We start from the raw sequence: 15,210 nt of genomic DNA, 5'->3' as shown, positions 1-15,210 counted from the left end.
CAGCTTGGTCTAGGAGACACAGAAGGAACAGGCCCCTTTTGCCCCACAAAAGTCTGGGGCCATCCTGTGTCCTGCTAACCTTTCACGCGCCCCGGAGCAGCGTGTGTTGGGATTCTGTGACTTCAGTGTTCCGTCCTGGCCGCTTTGAAGCTAACTTAATTTTGCCTGTTAAACGTGACATGTTGAGAGAGGGAGGGCAGTAAGGAGCTCCTGGTATACTTTGCCCCAAACCCAGATTCTCCTAGAGTTAGGCCTGGACGGACTACCCGGACAGACAGAAACAAAACAAAAACAAAACACCATTTCTAGACAGTAAAAAGTACTCTTTTTCTTGGGCCTTTGTTTAACACTTTATTGGAGACACTCCTGACATCCAGAGCTAAATCCATCAGACAAAGGCACTCGGCCACACACAAACCATTCAACAGGAAAAAGCCTTGAATCTGTACCCTCAAATACTGATGACTCGGGCACTTCTGCAATCAGCTCGTCACCCACCAAATGTTTTCCTGTTCTGTGTTGCTTTAAATAGGATTGGCCTTTTAAAACAAAAAAGAAAAAGTTTTCCCTGCGTAGAACTCGAAGTAGTGGATCAGTCGGGCTAATCTCAATTTGTTTAGTCTGTGCATTTTTATCCGCATTACACAATTTAGGAAAAGGGTATCTAAGTTGAAGAGATGTTTTTCGCATCTGTGCTTGTCCAGACACCGGACTAGAAATGCCCGAGAGCAGCTCTGAGGCAGAAACGGTAGGCTTGGACACATACACACGCACATGCACACACGTGCACACACTTGCACACACAGCCCCCTGAAGAACATTTTTGCCCCCAGCTATGACCTGTAATGTAGACAAGGTCTTTGCTGCTGCCTGAGTAAGATATGCAGTGCTTTATCCAAAGTTGTTTCCATGGCTGATTTCCAGGTCATCGAAGAGAGCATAGGTCGGACGGTGCAGAATGGAGATTCAAATAAGGAGAAAGACTGCCAGCAGCCTGGTCTGCACATTCCTCTGCCTGCTGCACCATATTCTAAGCCAGTCATCTTAAGCCCAGATTGGATAAAAGATAGGACCCTCTAGGATTTGGCCCCAAGTGCCGCTCCTTCACCTCCTATTTCGGGGGACAGGATTCTCTTGGCCACAACCTGGAGCCCTAGCTCAAGGCTTCCCTGGAACAGGAGCATCAGTGGGGAGGTGAGTGAGCCAGAAGCCAGAGGATAAGCACAGAGCAACAGTTCGGCTTGATTGGAGGGGGCAAGATAGGGAGCACGCATTTTACATTAAAACAGTAACTATATATTATGGAATAGGTGGCCAGCCATCACCCTAATGTCAGAGTGAATAGACTGGAAAGAGTTTGTGTTGTTCCCCCAGCATCCCTGGGTTTCCGGCCCTGGCCTCCACTTCTGGCGGCACATGGGACGTGTCACAGGGAGGGTTTACCTTCAGGATGGGTGGCAAATGTAGACTTGAAGTCTATAGACGGGGAGTCATTGTGCTGGTGAGTGTGTTGATTTCGTTACCCTGTTAGGATTTTTGTAACCCTGTTTTGGCAACTCATTTTTTCAATTGTTGGAGAAGCTTCAAAAAGTAGAAGAAGGGGCCAGCCTGGTCACGTAGTGGTTAAGTTCACACGTTCCACTTTGGTGGCCTGGGGTTCACAGGTTTGGATCCTGGACACGGACCTACACACCGCTGATCAAGCCATGCTGTGGCGGTGTCCCACATGCAAAATAGAGGGAGATTGGCACAGATGTTAGCTCAGCGACAATCTTCCTCCAGCAAAAACAGGAAGGTTGGAAATGGATGTTAGCTCAGGGCTAATCTTCCTCACCAAAAATAAAAAGTAGAAGTAGTCCAGACTCCTGTCAAGACCCTGGGGTTATCGAGCCAGAAAGTGAAGTGCAAGGACCCTGTGATACCGCCCAGCCAGGCCTCTCCCCAAAAGAATCATCCTCCTTCAGCAAACAAAGAAAAGCCAGTTTTCCTTGATGTGGCTTATAACATTTTGGTCTTAGGTGTCCCAGGTTGGGCTCCTCTGTCTGGCAGGATCCTTCGGTCCCCTCTTTGGCCCCAGTGGGTGGGGAGGACCATTCCTGATCTCAAGCCTGGCAGAGGGTCTCAATATCAGTGAAAGCCCCCGAGGGGAGTCAGCCAGCCAGTGAAATTTAGAGGAAGAGGAAGAGAAAGGGCAGTGGCTGCTTTGTCAGCTGTTAATGAGGCGGGCTTGTGCCAGGGCAGATGGAACCAAAATGAAATGACAGTAACAAAATTCAGACATGCTGTAAAAACTCATCTTGCGGGGATGGTGGTCTGTGAGTAGTCTCGGAGGAAGAGATGTTGAGCTAATGAGCTGAGAGACTTACAGTCCAGGCTGGAGCAGCTGAGGGTACAATGGTGAGACCTGGTTGTTCCCAAAGTTGTCTGCACATTGGAATTCCCTGGGGAACTTCCAAAATGACTGCGGCCTGGGGCCCATCCCCAGAGATTGTGGCTAAATTGCTCTGCGTTGTGGCCTGGGCTTTGGAAGTGTTAAGAGATCCCAGGTGATTCTAATGTGCAAGTTTGGGAACCACCGATGTGGCCCCTCGCTCTTCAGAGTGTGATCCCTGGACCAGTAGCATTGGCTTCTCCTGGGAGGTCTGTAGAACTCACCCAAGACTTGCTAGACCAGAATTTGCATGTCACCTAGATCCCAGGTGATCTTTATGCTAATCAGAGTGTCTGATTAGTTTGAGAAGCACTGTCCCCGTACACAGCCAGGCCAGGCCAAATCCCCCTGCTACAGGACAGTCTCCTGACACGCTCTTTCTCCTTCCTGGTACTGATTGCTTTCGTAATTCTACATTTAAGTGGAAGGGCCCCAAAATATCTGAAAAAGGCTTCTGCATCGCCTGCAGTGCATTGGCTAAATTAAAATGGAGATTCGGGATTCAGAGAAACATGAGGTCAAATCCAAGCTCTGGTACTCTAATTTAACCTCTTTGAATCTGCTATTTAGGGAGCCCAACTCATCCTGGTTTGCCCGGAGCTTTCCTGGTTTTAGCCCTGGAGGTGTGTCGCATCCGGGCCCTGAATCAGTCTCCGGCAAACCAAGACAATGCTCCTCTTCAGTTAATTCCAGTGCAGCCCGGGGATGCCAGCCAAGGTGAAGGGTCCTCAGACTTCGCTTGTGCATCCAGATCCCCTGGAGGGCTTGAACTGCGAGGGCAGGGCTCCCCGCGCACGGTGCCTGATGCAGTAGGTCTGGGGTGAGGACTGAGGATCTGTAGTGCTAACAAGTTCTCAGGTGCTGCTTGGGGACCGCACCTTGAGAACCAACACAAGATACCAGCCTCACAGAGGTGTTGTAGGATTTGCACGAGCTTGGGCTTAACACAGTTACTGGAAAACCACAAAGCCTAGTACTTGTTACAGCCGCTGTTAATTCTTTTTACTATGGAAGAGATGGGACTTAAGCTGGTCCCTAAACAGTGGGTGGGGTCGAAGCTCTCTGAGGTTTAGATGGGCATGAGCAAGACCCCAAGTGTATGTTTAGGACTGCAAGAGGCCCAGGTGATGGGGAGAGAATCTGGGTAGAAACAGTAGATGATATGGAAATAGAAATAGATAAATTTGGACAGGTGAGAGGGACCAAATCATGGGAACCCCATGATATCTAACACTCAACAAACTTTATCCCTTTAAAAGTGGTTCAGCAGGGGCTGGCCCGGTGGCGCAGCGGTTAAGTGCACACGTTCTGCTTCAGTGGCCCGAGGTTAGCCAGTTCAGATCTCGGGTGTGGACATGGCACCACTTGGCAAAAGCCATGCTGTGGTAGGCGTCCCACGTATAAAGTAGAGGAAGATGGGCATGGATGTTAGCTCAGGGCCAGTCTTCCTCAGCAAAAAGAGGAGGACTGGCAGATGTTAGCTCAGAGCTAATCTTCCTCAAAAAAAAACAAAAAAGGTGGTTCAGCATAACTTCAGAATGAGATGTGTGCTAATATCCTTAATATAGACAAACTATTAAGAGCTGGGAACAAACCCAGAAATGGCTTGCTACTTGGTTATTATAGTTTTTGTTCTTATTTTTAAGTGGTAACAGTTTCTAGGAAACAGTCTCCAATGTGTCCCCTAAGCCACTGTCAGTCCAACCATCTCCACAACTTGGGTCGGAGGGTGAGCTCCAGCTCCCTGCTCTGGTACTAAGCAGACATGAGCTGTAGTCATTTCAGGCTTCCAGGGAGGGCACAGATAAACCAGGTGAAGCCAGTGTCCTGGTGCTTTTCTCTCACAGGCGCTCCCTGTGGTTCTGATCCACTTTCTCCTCTGGCTGCTGCCTCTCCAACGGCCCTTGAAGCTTGTCCATTGCCTTGAACATCTACACTTTAGTTTACTTAGCAGATCAGGGTTGGATGATAGGAATCTGGGGACCAAGGTGATCATGACCTTGTCCTACTCCCGACTCTAAGCCTTCCAGGACCTCCTACCCCTATAGACACACTGTCCCCATTGGATCCTACTGGCCTGATGCCCAGAGTCAAGGCTAGACTCGTAGGAGGCTGTTTGGACTCTGGAGACTCCTAGTGTGGTAGACAGTCACAGGATCTGGATTCCAAAGTCATGAGTATGAATTACGTCCTGAGCATCAAATCCCATCAGTTCCATGAGCTTGTTTTTCTCATGAACCAAATGTGAGATATCTACATCCTAGGGTGGTTGTGAAAACCAAGGCAGATAAGGGATGTGAATATACTTTGTAAACTGTCAAGTGGTGTCCCCTCGGCGGAAAGTGCCGCAGCAGATTGGATGAGAGTGTAGCAATGAAGTAAGCCCTGCCTGGTTTCACATCCTGGCTCCACTTACTAGCTATTGGATTTTGAAGACGAGGCTTAACCTCTCTGAGCCTGTTTCCTCATCTGAAAATGAGGTTACTAAAAGTACCTCTCTTGTAGGTTCATCAAGAAGCTTAAATTAAATATTATTAAAATGTTTGGCCTATGCCTGGCACATGAGGCGGACTCAATAAACGTTGGCTACAGTCATCATTAATAGGAAAGATGTAATATTTTTGCTCAAAAACCGGTACTGGTAAGGGTAGTGTTAGGAGACGCCCTCCCCCATGGGAGCTCCAGTCCAGACCACTCTGAATGGGCAGGTTGCTTCCCCTCTCTCGGGTTCGCTGTCGTGCATCTTCTGCTGACTAGGAGTGATGATTCCACCTACAGGGTTGTCATAATTGTTAAAGAAGAGGACTCTTAAGTAGGTGAAATGGCTGTGTGGACTGCCAGGCTGTTCTTATTTTGGGGTTGTTGATGGTAGTAGGGTACTCTCCAGTATCATTTTTCTGTATATGATCACAGTTCTTTTCTGGACCTTCTCGTAACTTCACCCCATCCCACCCATCTCCACCCTCACTCTACCTTCTCTGCTGGGACCCCCGAGGGCAGGGTTTGTTTTTAAGTAACAAAGCATGTTGACCAATAATCTTTACTAACACATATGATTACAGCGCTTACGTGTAAAAGACAAAGAGTATTTGACTTGGAAGAGAATTCAGTGTCAATTCAGAATACCCCAGCTCAGGAAACAAATCCATGGATAGTCAGGAAGGCATGTGGTGGTTTTAAGGTACAGTTTTCAAAAAGGTGAAATCATGACTCTAGCGCAAATACAAAATGAAACTTATTCAACTCATTAATTAATGAAGGAATCAGTAAGATATTTAGGCCAGTTCAAAAAGCTTTTGAGGAGCTAGGTACTTATAGGTAATTTAATGTTAGGACAAGGTTGATGGGTTAGGTCCGTAACTAGTTAATGTCCTACAGGACAATAAGCCATAACCTTTGGGGTTATCTTTTCTGAAAGAACAAAAATTATTTGTATTTATATCTCTGCTAGACAAAAATTTACAAGTTAACATGTAACTTCAGCAAGTCTTGGAGTAGAGCAAAGTCAATTTCTCTAGATAATCCTTTTGGGGATGGGGGGAGGGGCGCCAATGTCATAGTGCCACCATATGACGTTGAAAGGCTGTGCCACCCACCTTTCTGTCTTATGTCCAGGTTTTGGATAATTGTTTTTTAGCAATAATAAATACTTATTTAACTTTACAAACAACGTTTTAATCTTACACGATGCTTTAATAGCCCTGTTGAAGCAAAAAGGGCAGGAAAACCCATTTTCCAGGGGAGGAAACTGTTACACAAGGAGGGGGAGCTGAGCTGAAGGAAGAATCCCCATTTTCTAGCCCCGAGACCCATACTCATCCCTAACTCCACGTCGCATTTCTCCCTTTCACTTCCTCTTCATCTCAGTCCTACACTGTTCTTGGTGACATTTTTCCCCTTAGGACTTCCGTTGGGGTTCACCTGAAAGTAAATGCTCAAAGGAGGGAGGAATCCCATGCTGCCCCTGCCTCGCACATCCCCAGGGGCTCCTGGTCTCATCTAAGTCCTTTTGAGTCCCTGCCATGATTCAGTTCCACAACATCATTTGAAGCACATCCTCCTAGCTTGAGCCAAAGAAAACTGTCAAAACATTTTATCCTCCCCTCAGGAAAAAGGACAGAATAGATGCTGCATTCCAAGAACCCAATTTTTTTAAATGATGGCTCCTTTTAAGCTCTTCTAGTCTCAGCTACTGTGAGCCACTGCGACATCTTTCATCTGAGATGGAGTCCACATCAGAGAAACCTGCTGTTTATAAACCGGAATATCTCATTTGAAACACTCTTTCTGGTTGATGTGTTCCCGTCCTCAATAAACAGGATCATCATTTCTGTGTCAGAGATCTCTGGGTCTGTCTGGCTCCTGGATGAATGGCATGCGATGGACAAATGGCTATTTACTGTGTTCAGCAGTTGGCCAGGGACCCGGCTGTGAGCCGGCCTGATGGCCCAAATCTATTTCTTCCTCGCAAGGCCATTTATTTTTCTCTCCCACGGACTTCTGTCGCCATGGAAACTATCCCACTAGCAGGATGGAAACCAAGGCCACCTCTGCTTCCTGCACCTAGTCAGAGAGGCGACACACGAAACAAAGTAGAGCATTAGAAAGTGTCTGAGGTGTGCAGTTAGAAAAGTCGCTCCTCTGAAGTTCCCTAGAATTCTGCAGCTGGGAAAAAAAAATTGAGAACATCTGATTCAGGGTCTCTCAGACTGTTTACACAAGGTGATGACAACAACGACAAACACGCAGTGCATGATAAGTGCATCCTAAGCCCTTTCCATGTGGCGTTAACCCATTTAACTCCAGGAGGCAGGTTGGTTCTTGTTATCCCCATGACATAGATGAAGAAACTGACCCTCTGCAAGTCCAGTCACTTGCCCAAGCCCAGCAGAAGAAGGGACAAAATTGAGAGGAAAGCCCAGAACTTCTGGTCCCCAAGCCTAGACTTCTTAACCCAAAATAGCTGCCTGCCCTCCTCCTCTCCTCTCCTCTTCTCATGTAGCCTGGCGCTCAAAGGCTCTGGAAGTCCCTGCACATCTGGCATCTGCCATTTTCATTTGATCCTGTAATCCTTCCCGCCCCCAGCTGTAAACCACTTTGAAACATGTCACAGAACAATGATTCTGCGGAACAGAATTTGGGCAACCCTGATCCAGGCCAGTTTTCTCATTTTACGGAGAGGCAACCAAGGCAGGCCAAGGAAATGAGTTGCCTCTAGCTGCACAGCTAATAAATGTCAGAGTTGGCACCATAGGTCCAGCCCCAGCCCGTAGGCCAGGGCCCTGCTGTGCCGTGTTGCCTTATGTCACTATTTCTAAACCAAACCCCGAGCCAGCAGCTCAACTCCCACAGCCAAGCATCAGGACTAATCCCCTTGTAGGCTGACTGTTAAATCAGCCGCTCATTAGAAGAACAATGATGCTCAAGCATGCAGGGAGCTTCGCCACTTACGAAATGTTTCACATAGCTCATCTGTTTCCAGGCCTCGCCGCCTCTGGGTCTATCTGACACGGTCCAACAGCGAAGCCTTATTCATAAATTGTATACCTCCCAAAATAACCTTTGAATCACTCAAATATTAAGTGTGAAAGGATGGGTGTATTTCAACTAGTAGAATCCAAGGTGTCAAGAGCAAGAGGCGGAAGTCTGCAGGGTTTAAATGCCAGCAGCTTGAGGGAGCAAAGGTCTGCCTGCTCTTGAAAGTTCCTGAACTTAGGGTGACGTCTTGGTGGTGAGCATCGTCTTGTTTTTCAATTTGACCATGAATCTAGCACTGAACAGGCATGACTATGAATGTGCTTCCCTTCGAATGATTGCAACGTGGCCCTTACTCCCGGAGCGGTGAATGTGTATTAGACAGAACAGCATAGTCTGGGAAGACATGGTGTGAACAGCGGGCGCCAAGTGGGAGGCATGGAGCTGTTATGTGGGAAGATTTGGGGTGCAGAAGAAAAACATTTCATTTCGTGTCCTTCCTTGAATTCTAACATTCGCAACGAGGACGGCCTCACAAGTTTCATTACTTGTTTTCCCCCTCCTCGCTTAAAAGCAAAGAGGGTGGACGAGTCATGTCCCAAAGCGCGTGCTCAGACGGCGACACCCTGCCCATCAAGCTCCTTTGTACCTTTTTGCCCTCGTGCTTTCTCCTCCTCCTGCTAGGAATCTCTTTCTCCTCCTTTTCTGCCTGTTCATCTTGCACAGCTCCAATCCAGAGTCACCTCCTCTGAGAAGGCACCCTGGACTTCCCACATTGGTTTATTCACACCTCCCTCTGTGCTCCTAAGGTCTGTGTGCGAAATAGTAGCACCTGCCATTTTTAGTACCTAATGTCATCTGCACTTTACACACATTATCTCTGTACCCATTTGGCAGATGAGAAAACTGGAGGCTCAGTTGTCCCAAGGCCACTGTGGCTGTTAAGTCGTGAAGCTGGGATTGGAATCCTGGCCTCTCAGGCTCCAAAGTCCAGGCCTTTCTACGCCACAACAGGCAGCTTCCCTTGCCTCAAACTTACCCCTTCCAGGAGCAGGTGATAAGCATGTGTTTCCCTCTGCATCTCCACCTAGACTGTGAGCTCCTCCATGGCACCCCAGAGTCTTATGACGCATCCTTTTGCCTGGCACATAGTAGATGCTAAATAAATGGTTAAGCGACTCAGTAGTTTGATGAATGAGGAACTTATCCCTTTATCTCGCTAGTTGATGGAGCCCTGCTTCTCATAAAATCCCCGTACCTGTGCATACCTGTAGCGTATCCTCCTCCCCCCCCACTCCCAGGGGAGAGTTAGTCAGTTTCTCAGCCAGCAGACCCATATACTAACTGCCTGCTTCTCCAATTTTAGGGTGATACAAATCTGAATTTTGGTAAAGTGCAGATTCTGATTCAAAAGAGCTGGGCTGGGGCCTGAGGGGTTGCGTTTCTGGCCAGCTTCCAGTGATGCTGCTGGTTTGAAGGCCCCATTTGAGAGCCATTTGGGTGTAAACACATCAGCAGCAGCCACCAATGCACTTTGGTTACCTTTGGCTGGTAACGAATAATAAAACCTGCCTCATGCTAGTTGCTCTCCTTCCAAAGGACGACTAGGCTTCCAATGCCCCTGATTTACCGTGTTTTAGCAAAATATTTAAGTTATGCTTTGAGCTATAAACATTTGGCAGGATGGACGTTTGTTTGTGCCTGTAGCTTTGGTTTAGTCGCACCCTATCAATAAATCACAAATAGATGAGGGAGAGGAGACACGGGCTGGGAGATTCCATTCCGGTGACAAGTGGATCAGGGGAGTGGGTGAGGGTTGGGGAAGGAGCAGATGATCCCTCACGGTGGAGGGTTTCCAACACGGCCTTGGTGTCTGCTGACAGCCCTGGAGGCTGGGCAGGAGCTCCCGCTGCATTTTTACTGGGAAGCGCCCCACCCTTCCATACTTGCCTGCCCCATGGCCACTTTCCCGGCTGGTCTTCTCCATTCCTGGTAAACAGTAAGTGATGGCTTATTCATCTCGAGCCCTTTGAACCCCACACAATCCCTTTGCTGGCATGCCAAGTCTTTTAGAGGTCAAGCGTCCGCTGTCCAAGATGTTTAGAAGGAAAACGCCCTCTTTTCTGTCTCCTTTTCCAGATGTCCCTGGGCCAGCAACAGTCAGCGAGAGGTGTGCCTTGTTTGAGATGCAAGGGGACGTGTTCAGGCTTCGAGCCACATCCATGGAGGTAATAGAGTTTGTCAGGAGAGGCTCTGCCTGCCTTCATTTCTTGGCTGTCCTTTCTGGGAACCCTGGTCATTCTCTGCTGGGACTGCTTAGGACGCATGCATTGCGGGAGGACTGGCTCGGGCGTGAATGCACTCCTGCTTGGCCTGATTCAGAAATGACAGAAAAGCCCTCGGGGAGCCAAGATGAAGAAGTTTAGTGCTTCGTAAACCACTTCCAGGTGGAGGCTGCGTAGATCAGCCCAGCAAGAACTGCCCTGGGAAGATGTGGCCCGTTGTTAGCTGGTGCCTTGTCCGTTCCGGGTAGAACTGTCTGTCCTGGGGGTTGGTGTTTGTGCTTGATCTCCCCCTCCTGCACCAGCATCCCTGTTGGTGGGTTTTGATCTAAGAGTGCCCCTGGGACAGAAGTGAAAGTCTTTGGGTCCACTGTACTTAAAAACCAGGACCTGGTATTCATCCCCATGCGGGAGGGCCGTTAGCTCCAGCTGGACTTGGCTATGCAGAGCTTTTCTTTCTTCTTTTCATTGAGGACTCTGGAAACAAGAGGTGGGGCTGCCACACGGCACGTCTCCCGGGCACTGTTCACATCAGCATCTATGTGGATGGCACCCCCTGGAGTTGTGCGGGGCGCAGCCTGTGTGACATCCCTGCTGCCCGAGGAGAGAGAGGCTCTGTAAGGCACAACAGCAAAGAAGGAGCTTTTGTCTTCACTGCCAGAGGGTTGCCTTGGGCACTCAGCAGGGGAACAAAATTTGGGAGGTGTTCGTCTCAGAGATGTCGGCTTCCATTGTGAGATGGCCATTACAAAAATATTTATTGAGCTGAGCTAAATCTTTTCTATTTAAATGGTGAAATAACCCTAAGCAGTAGGTATTCATATCTCCATTTTGTCGATCAGGAAACTGAGAGTGAGCAACGGGGAGTGCTGCTAAATGGCAGAGTTCAAACTCGGGGCTGCGTGAAACCCCAGCCCATGCTCGCTACTGGTCTGCAGCACTGCAGGCCCTGAGCTTTCAGAGCACAGGGCTGTTCCTTGCCTCCATTCTCTGGCAGTCCTCACCTCAGGAGCTTATGTGGTCTTCTCGATGCAAGGGACCTTCAAGGTCATCTAGTCCCGGCTCCCATCCCCTGTTCCTCCCACGAATTCCTCCCACAGCTAAAACACTCCCAGAAGGCGGAACTCCCCACCCATCTATTTTGAGCACTTGAGCTCTTTCTGGCCTTGAAGAGTCAGCTTCCATATCGTTTCACCCCAGTGGTCCTGAATCTGCCATCAGGGTGTCGTAGAACAATGTTGACTCCTCAGCTCTCTGAAGCCATCTGGGTCACCTCCTTTCAGAGTTCTTAGGGCAGGGGGATAAGGTTCCGGAAATGCACACACCAAGTCAGCTCAATAATATTTCCCTTCTCTTAAGGGCCACAGTCCCTCGTTGCCTGTTGTCTGACACCTGAAAATGATCGTTTAATATACTTTGTCTGGTTTTCTAGTTGTCTATGGCAGGAGAGCAGTTCTGGACCCTGTTTCTCATGGCTGGAAGCAGAAGTCTTTCAGCCTTAGTTTTAATTCCTGCATTTCCTCATCATCCTGCAAATGATTTGAACATCAAGTGAATTTATCCTTGAGAACTAGGCTTGTAGGTCCTGGATATCAAGTGTCATCTTTGGTTTGAGCAACCTTAACAGGGACCTAAATTCAAGCCCTCTTGGGGCAGGAAGATCCCAGAACCTTAGAGGGGAAACCTTGTCAAGCCATTTTTATGTTCCAGTTCTCACAATCTCAATAGTTTGAAAGATATTTAAATGATCAAAGTGGCAGCCAGCCTGGTTTAGTGGGAAAGTCCCTCGACTAATAAGCACAGGACAGAATTCACATGCTGACTCTGCTTGAACAAGACATTTCCCTTCTCGAAGCCTCAGATTTCCCATCTGAAAAATGGGAGCATTGGAGCTGAAGTGCTCTAGGATCCCCGTCCGGCTTTACAGTTAATTCCATAGTTTCAGGCAAATTGTCTGTAATCGCATTAATGATCCCCATGGTTGTCGAATTAGATTGGGCTTAGTATTAGTAGCACAGAAGTAGGAGTGCTTAGAGAGGAGGGTACAGAGTGAAGACAAGAGCAGACTTTCGGAACAAAATATCATGAAAACATAAGGAGGAAGTTCGCCCAGCAGCCTCAGCATCCTGCTTTCCACATCACCCTCTTGGGCTCCCTGCCCACCTGGCCAACTTCGCAGGATGCTGAATTGCCACTCAGGGCAGAGGAAAACATGCCTCCAGGCCTCCAGGCTTTTCAAGAGAGCCCAGCGCAAGGTCTCTTCCTTGCCTGCGGAGATTTTCTTCTTCTTCTTCTAATAGCTTTCTTTTTTAAATGTACAGTGACTTCAGTGAGTAGAGAAAAAAACCTTGATTTGAGGAGAGCAGGGGACATCGTACAAAAACGGAAGAGAGACGCCTGGCTCTTAAATTACAAAAGTTTACCTTCTTCCAGGCTGGCTCTTGATCCCTCCTCCCACCCTCCTCGGGCAGCACCCCTTCTGATCAGGGCCTGTCTCCACGCCAGCTTCAGCAACTGCCCCGGGAACCGCCCTTTTACCTCTGCCTCTTCTCTCTGGGGCAGGGGACAGATAACTCTGCTGTAAGAGCTGGGCTTCCTGTGCTTTTCAAGGGACGATCTAGAGAGGTCAGCCCGAGGGGCTTAAATTCTTGAAAGGGACCGAGTGGCGACTCTCGCACCTTGGTGTGTGTCAGAATCACCTCTGGTACGTGATCACGAGTGCCCATGCCCAGATCCCACGCCAGCCCGGTGAATCTGACCACCTGGAGCCGGGGCAGGGCATATCCAAGTTTACCAGCGAGGTTTGAAATCTCATCACCTAGACCAGGGATCAGCACGCTTTCTGTAAAGGGCCGGATAGTAATCATTTTAGGTTTTGCAGACCAGGTGATCTCTGTCACCCCTATTCAACTTGGCCCTTATAGCATGAAAGCATCCATAGACAATATGTAAATGAATGAACGTCATTGTGTTTCAATAAAACTTTATTTAAGGACACTGAAATTTGAATTTCACATCATTTTCACGTGTCACAAGATAGTAATCTTCTTTTGAATTTTTTTCAACCGTTTAAAAATGTAAGGACTATTCTTAGTCTTTCATGGGCCATACAGAAATAGGTGATGGGCCAGATTTGACCCACGGGCCATAGTTTGCTGTCCCCTGATGTAGAACAACCTCTCGTTTTACAGATAAGAAACTTGACCTTGGGCCTGTGGTGGGCTAGTGTGCAGGCTGGCATTAGATGCCAAGGCTGTGCCTCTTCCGCAGTTCTGGGTTGCCTACGACAGATGGCAGAAATGGCCATTTTAACCAGTGAGGACCTTTCTAGTGTGTCTGTGTCCCCTACAGTGTGGGTGCCTGGAAAGAGCAGAGGGGGCTCGAGGGGTGTCTTCCTTATCTAGGAAGTCCCAGCAATGTGCCTGGCAACATAAAAGGAGAAGTAATGTTGACACAATCTCAAAGAACATCTCATAATTGTCAACATTTTCCATTTCAAAGTGTTTTGCATTCCCAACATCTCTGATAGCATCCTGAGCGTCTACATCAGCCAAAAAAGCAAAGGGCAGCTTCTTCACCCGGCTCCGTGTGTGGAAGCTATTGGCGAGGTCAGAGGATCTGAATGGACACCGGGCTTTCCTTCACTTCCCCCCTCTTCCTCCTCCTTCTGCTTCCTGCTCTGCTGCTGTCATTCCCCACATTGGAGCTATCACCTCTCTTCTTAGGAAGTAGTCTCCTCCATGCCCGGCTGGTAAAAGGGAGAGGCAAGAGAATATTATCGATCATGAACAAAATGCCCCGATTTTGCAAAGCAAGCAACCCCTTCGTATGAGAACGAAAAGACTTCTTGTTTTTGCCTCACATCACTTTAGGGCCGTATTCTCTTTTGTAGTGCTGGAATTTCCCTGAGATTGTCTATTTTGAGCTTTCTCAAATTGCAGCCCACTGAATGTAAACTTGGACTGCGAGTGCCTCCTTAAATCACGGTGGAGATGCTGCCTTCTCCTCCCCTCAAAGTCACGCTGCACATCAGTGCACAAAAACAAGCAGCAGCCTTGCCCTGAAGGAATGTGTCTGACCTTCTGTAACCCACTGTGTTCCAAACTCAGCGCCACCAAGCCTTTTGCCACACGCCACATGCTTACATCCTGGAGGAACTGGGCCGGGCCAGCAGAACGACCCCAGAGCATATACAACTCCCCTGTGCCCCAACCTAGTCTACTTTATGTCAGAGTTTCCATCTGAGTCTCTCTCCCTCTCCCATCCCATCTGTAGGCTCCTTGAAGGTTACGATGGGGCCTCCTTCTCTTCATATTATACAAGGGTTTCTCAGTCTCAGCACTATTGACATTTTGGACCGACTAATTCTTTGTTGTGGAGGGGGCTATCCTGTGTATTGTAGGATGTTTAGTGGCATCCCTGACTTCTAGCTTATAGAAGCTGGTAGCCCCCCATTGTGACAATCCAAAGAGTCTCCAGATGTTGGCAGATGCCCCCTGGGAGCCAGGATTGGTGGGGAACCACTAACGTAGACCATCAAGGCATGCCCCTGCTAGCCCCCAAATCAATATTTGTGCTATATGATTAAATGTGTCAACCTCCTGAGTTTAGAGGAGAAAGTAGGGTTCCTTCGGGCTTGCCTGGCTATGGAGCTCTCAGACAACAGCTGTGCCATCTCCCTGCATAGGCCTGCCCCGTCCCCCCGGTAGGTCCTGACATTGCTCACTTTACTTAACAAGCTCTTAAACCGCATGCACACGTTAGAGCATCTGAGACACAGCACGCTTACAGTGACAAGCCAGAAGGGAGGAGCACAATTTTCCTCTCCCACCATGGAACTCTCTGGATTTCTAAACCTTAACAACATGATGCTAAGCAGCCAAACACTCTTGTTTTTAATTGTCAGAGAGAAGTGTCAGGCTTTCAAGTGAATTTGAAGCTTCCCCAGGATGCTGTTCCTTCTCCCGGCCTCACAAGAATGGCTTGCCAGTGAACATCGATCTCTCCAGCCCCGGGACTTTT

At 48.4% G+C, this 15,210-nt stretch overlaps 1 protein-coding gene across 2 annotated transcripts in view; it reads left to right on the top strand.

Moving 5' to 3' along the window:
• Window positions 1-15,210, top strand: part of LMCD1 (LIM and cysteine rich domains 1) — a 59,693-nt gene that overhangs the window by 20,386 nt on the left and 24,097 nt on the right. For both annotated transcript variants that reach the window (XM_070576684.1, XM_008532343.2), the window contains exon 2: window positions 10,046-10,134. In XM_070576684.1, coding sequence (XP_070432785.1) covers window positions 10,046-10,134 — 89 coding nt within the window. The remainder of the gene's footprint in view (window positions 1-10,045; window positions 10,135-15,210) is intronic.

Source organism: Equus przewalskii, chromosome 15, assembly GCF_037783145.1.
Source record: "Equus przewalskii isolate Varuska chromosome 15, EquPr2, whole genome shotgun sequence".
Taxonomy (NCBI): Eukaryota; Metazoa; Chordata; class Mammalia; order Perissodactyla; family Equidae; genus Equus; species Equus przewalskii.
The sequence above is the reverse complement of the archived record's forward strand: the minus strand, read 5'-3'. Positions and strand labels throughout refer to the sequence as shown.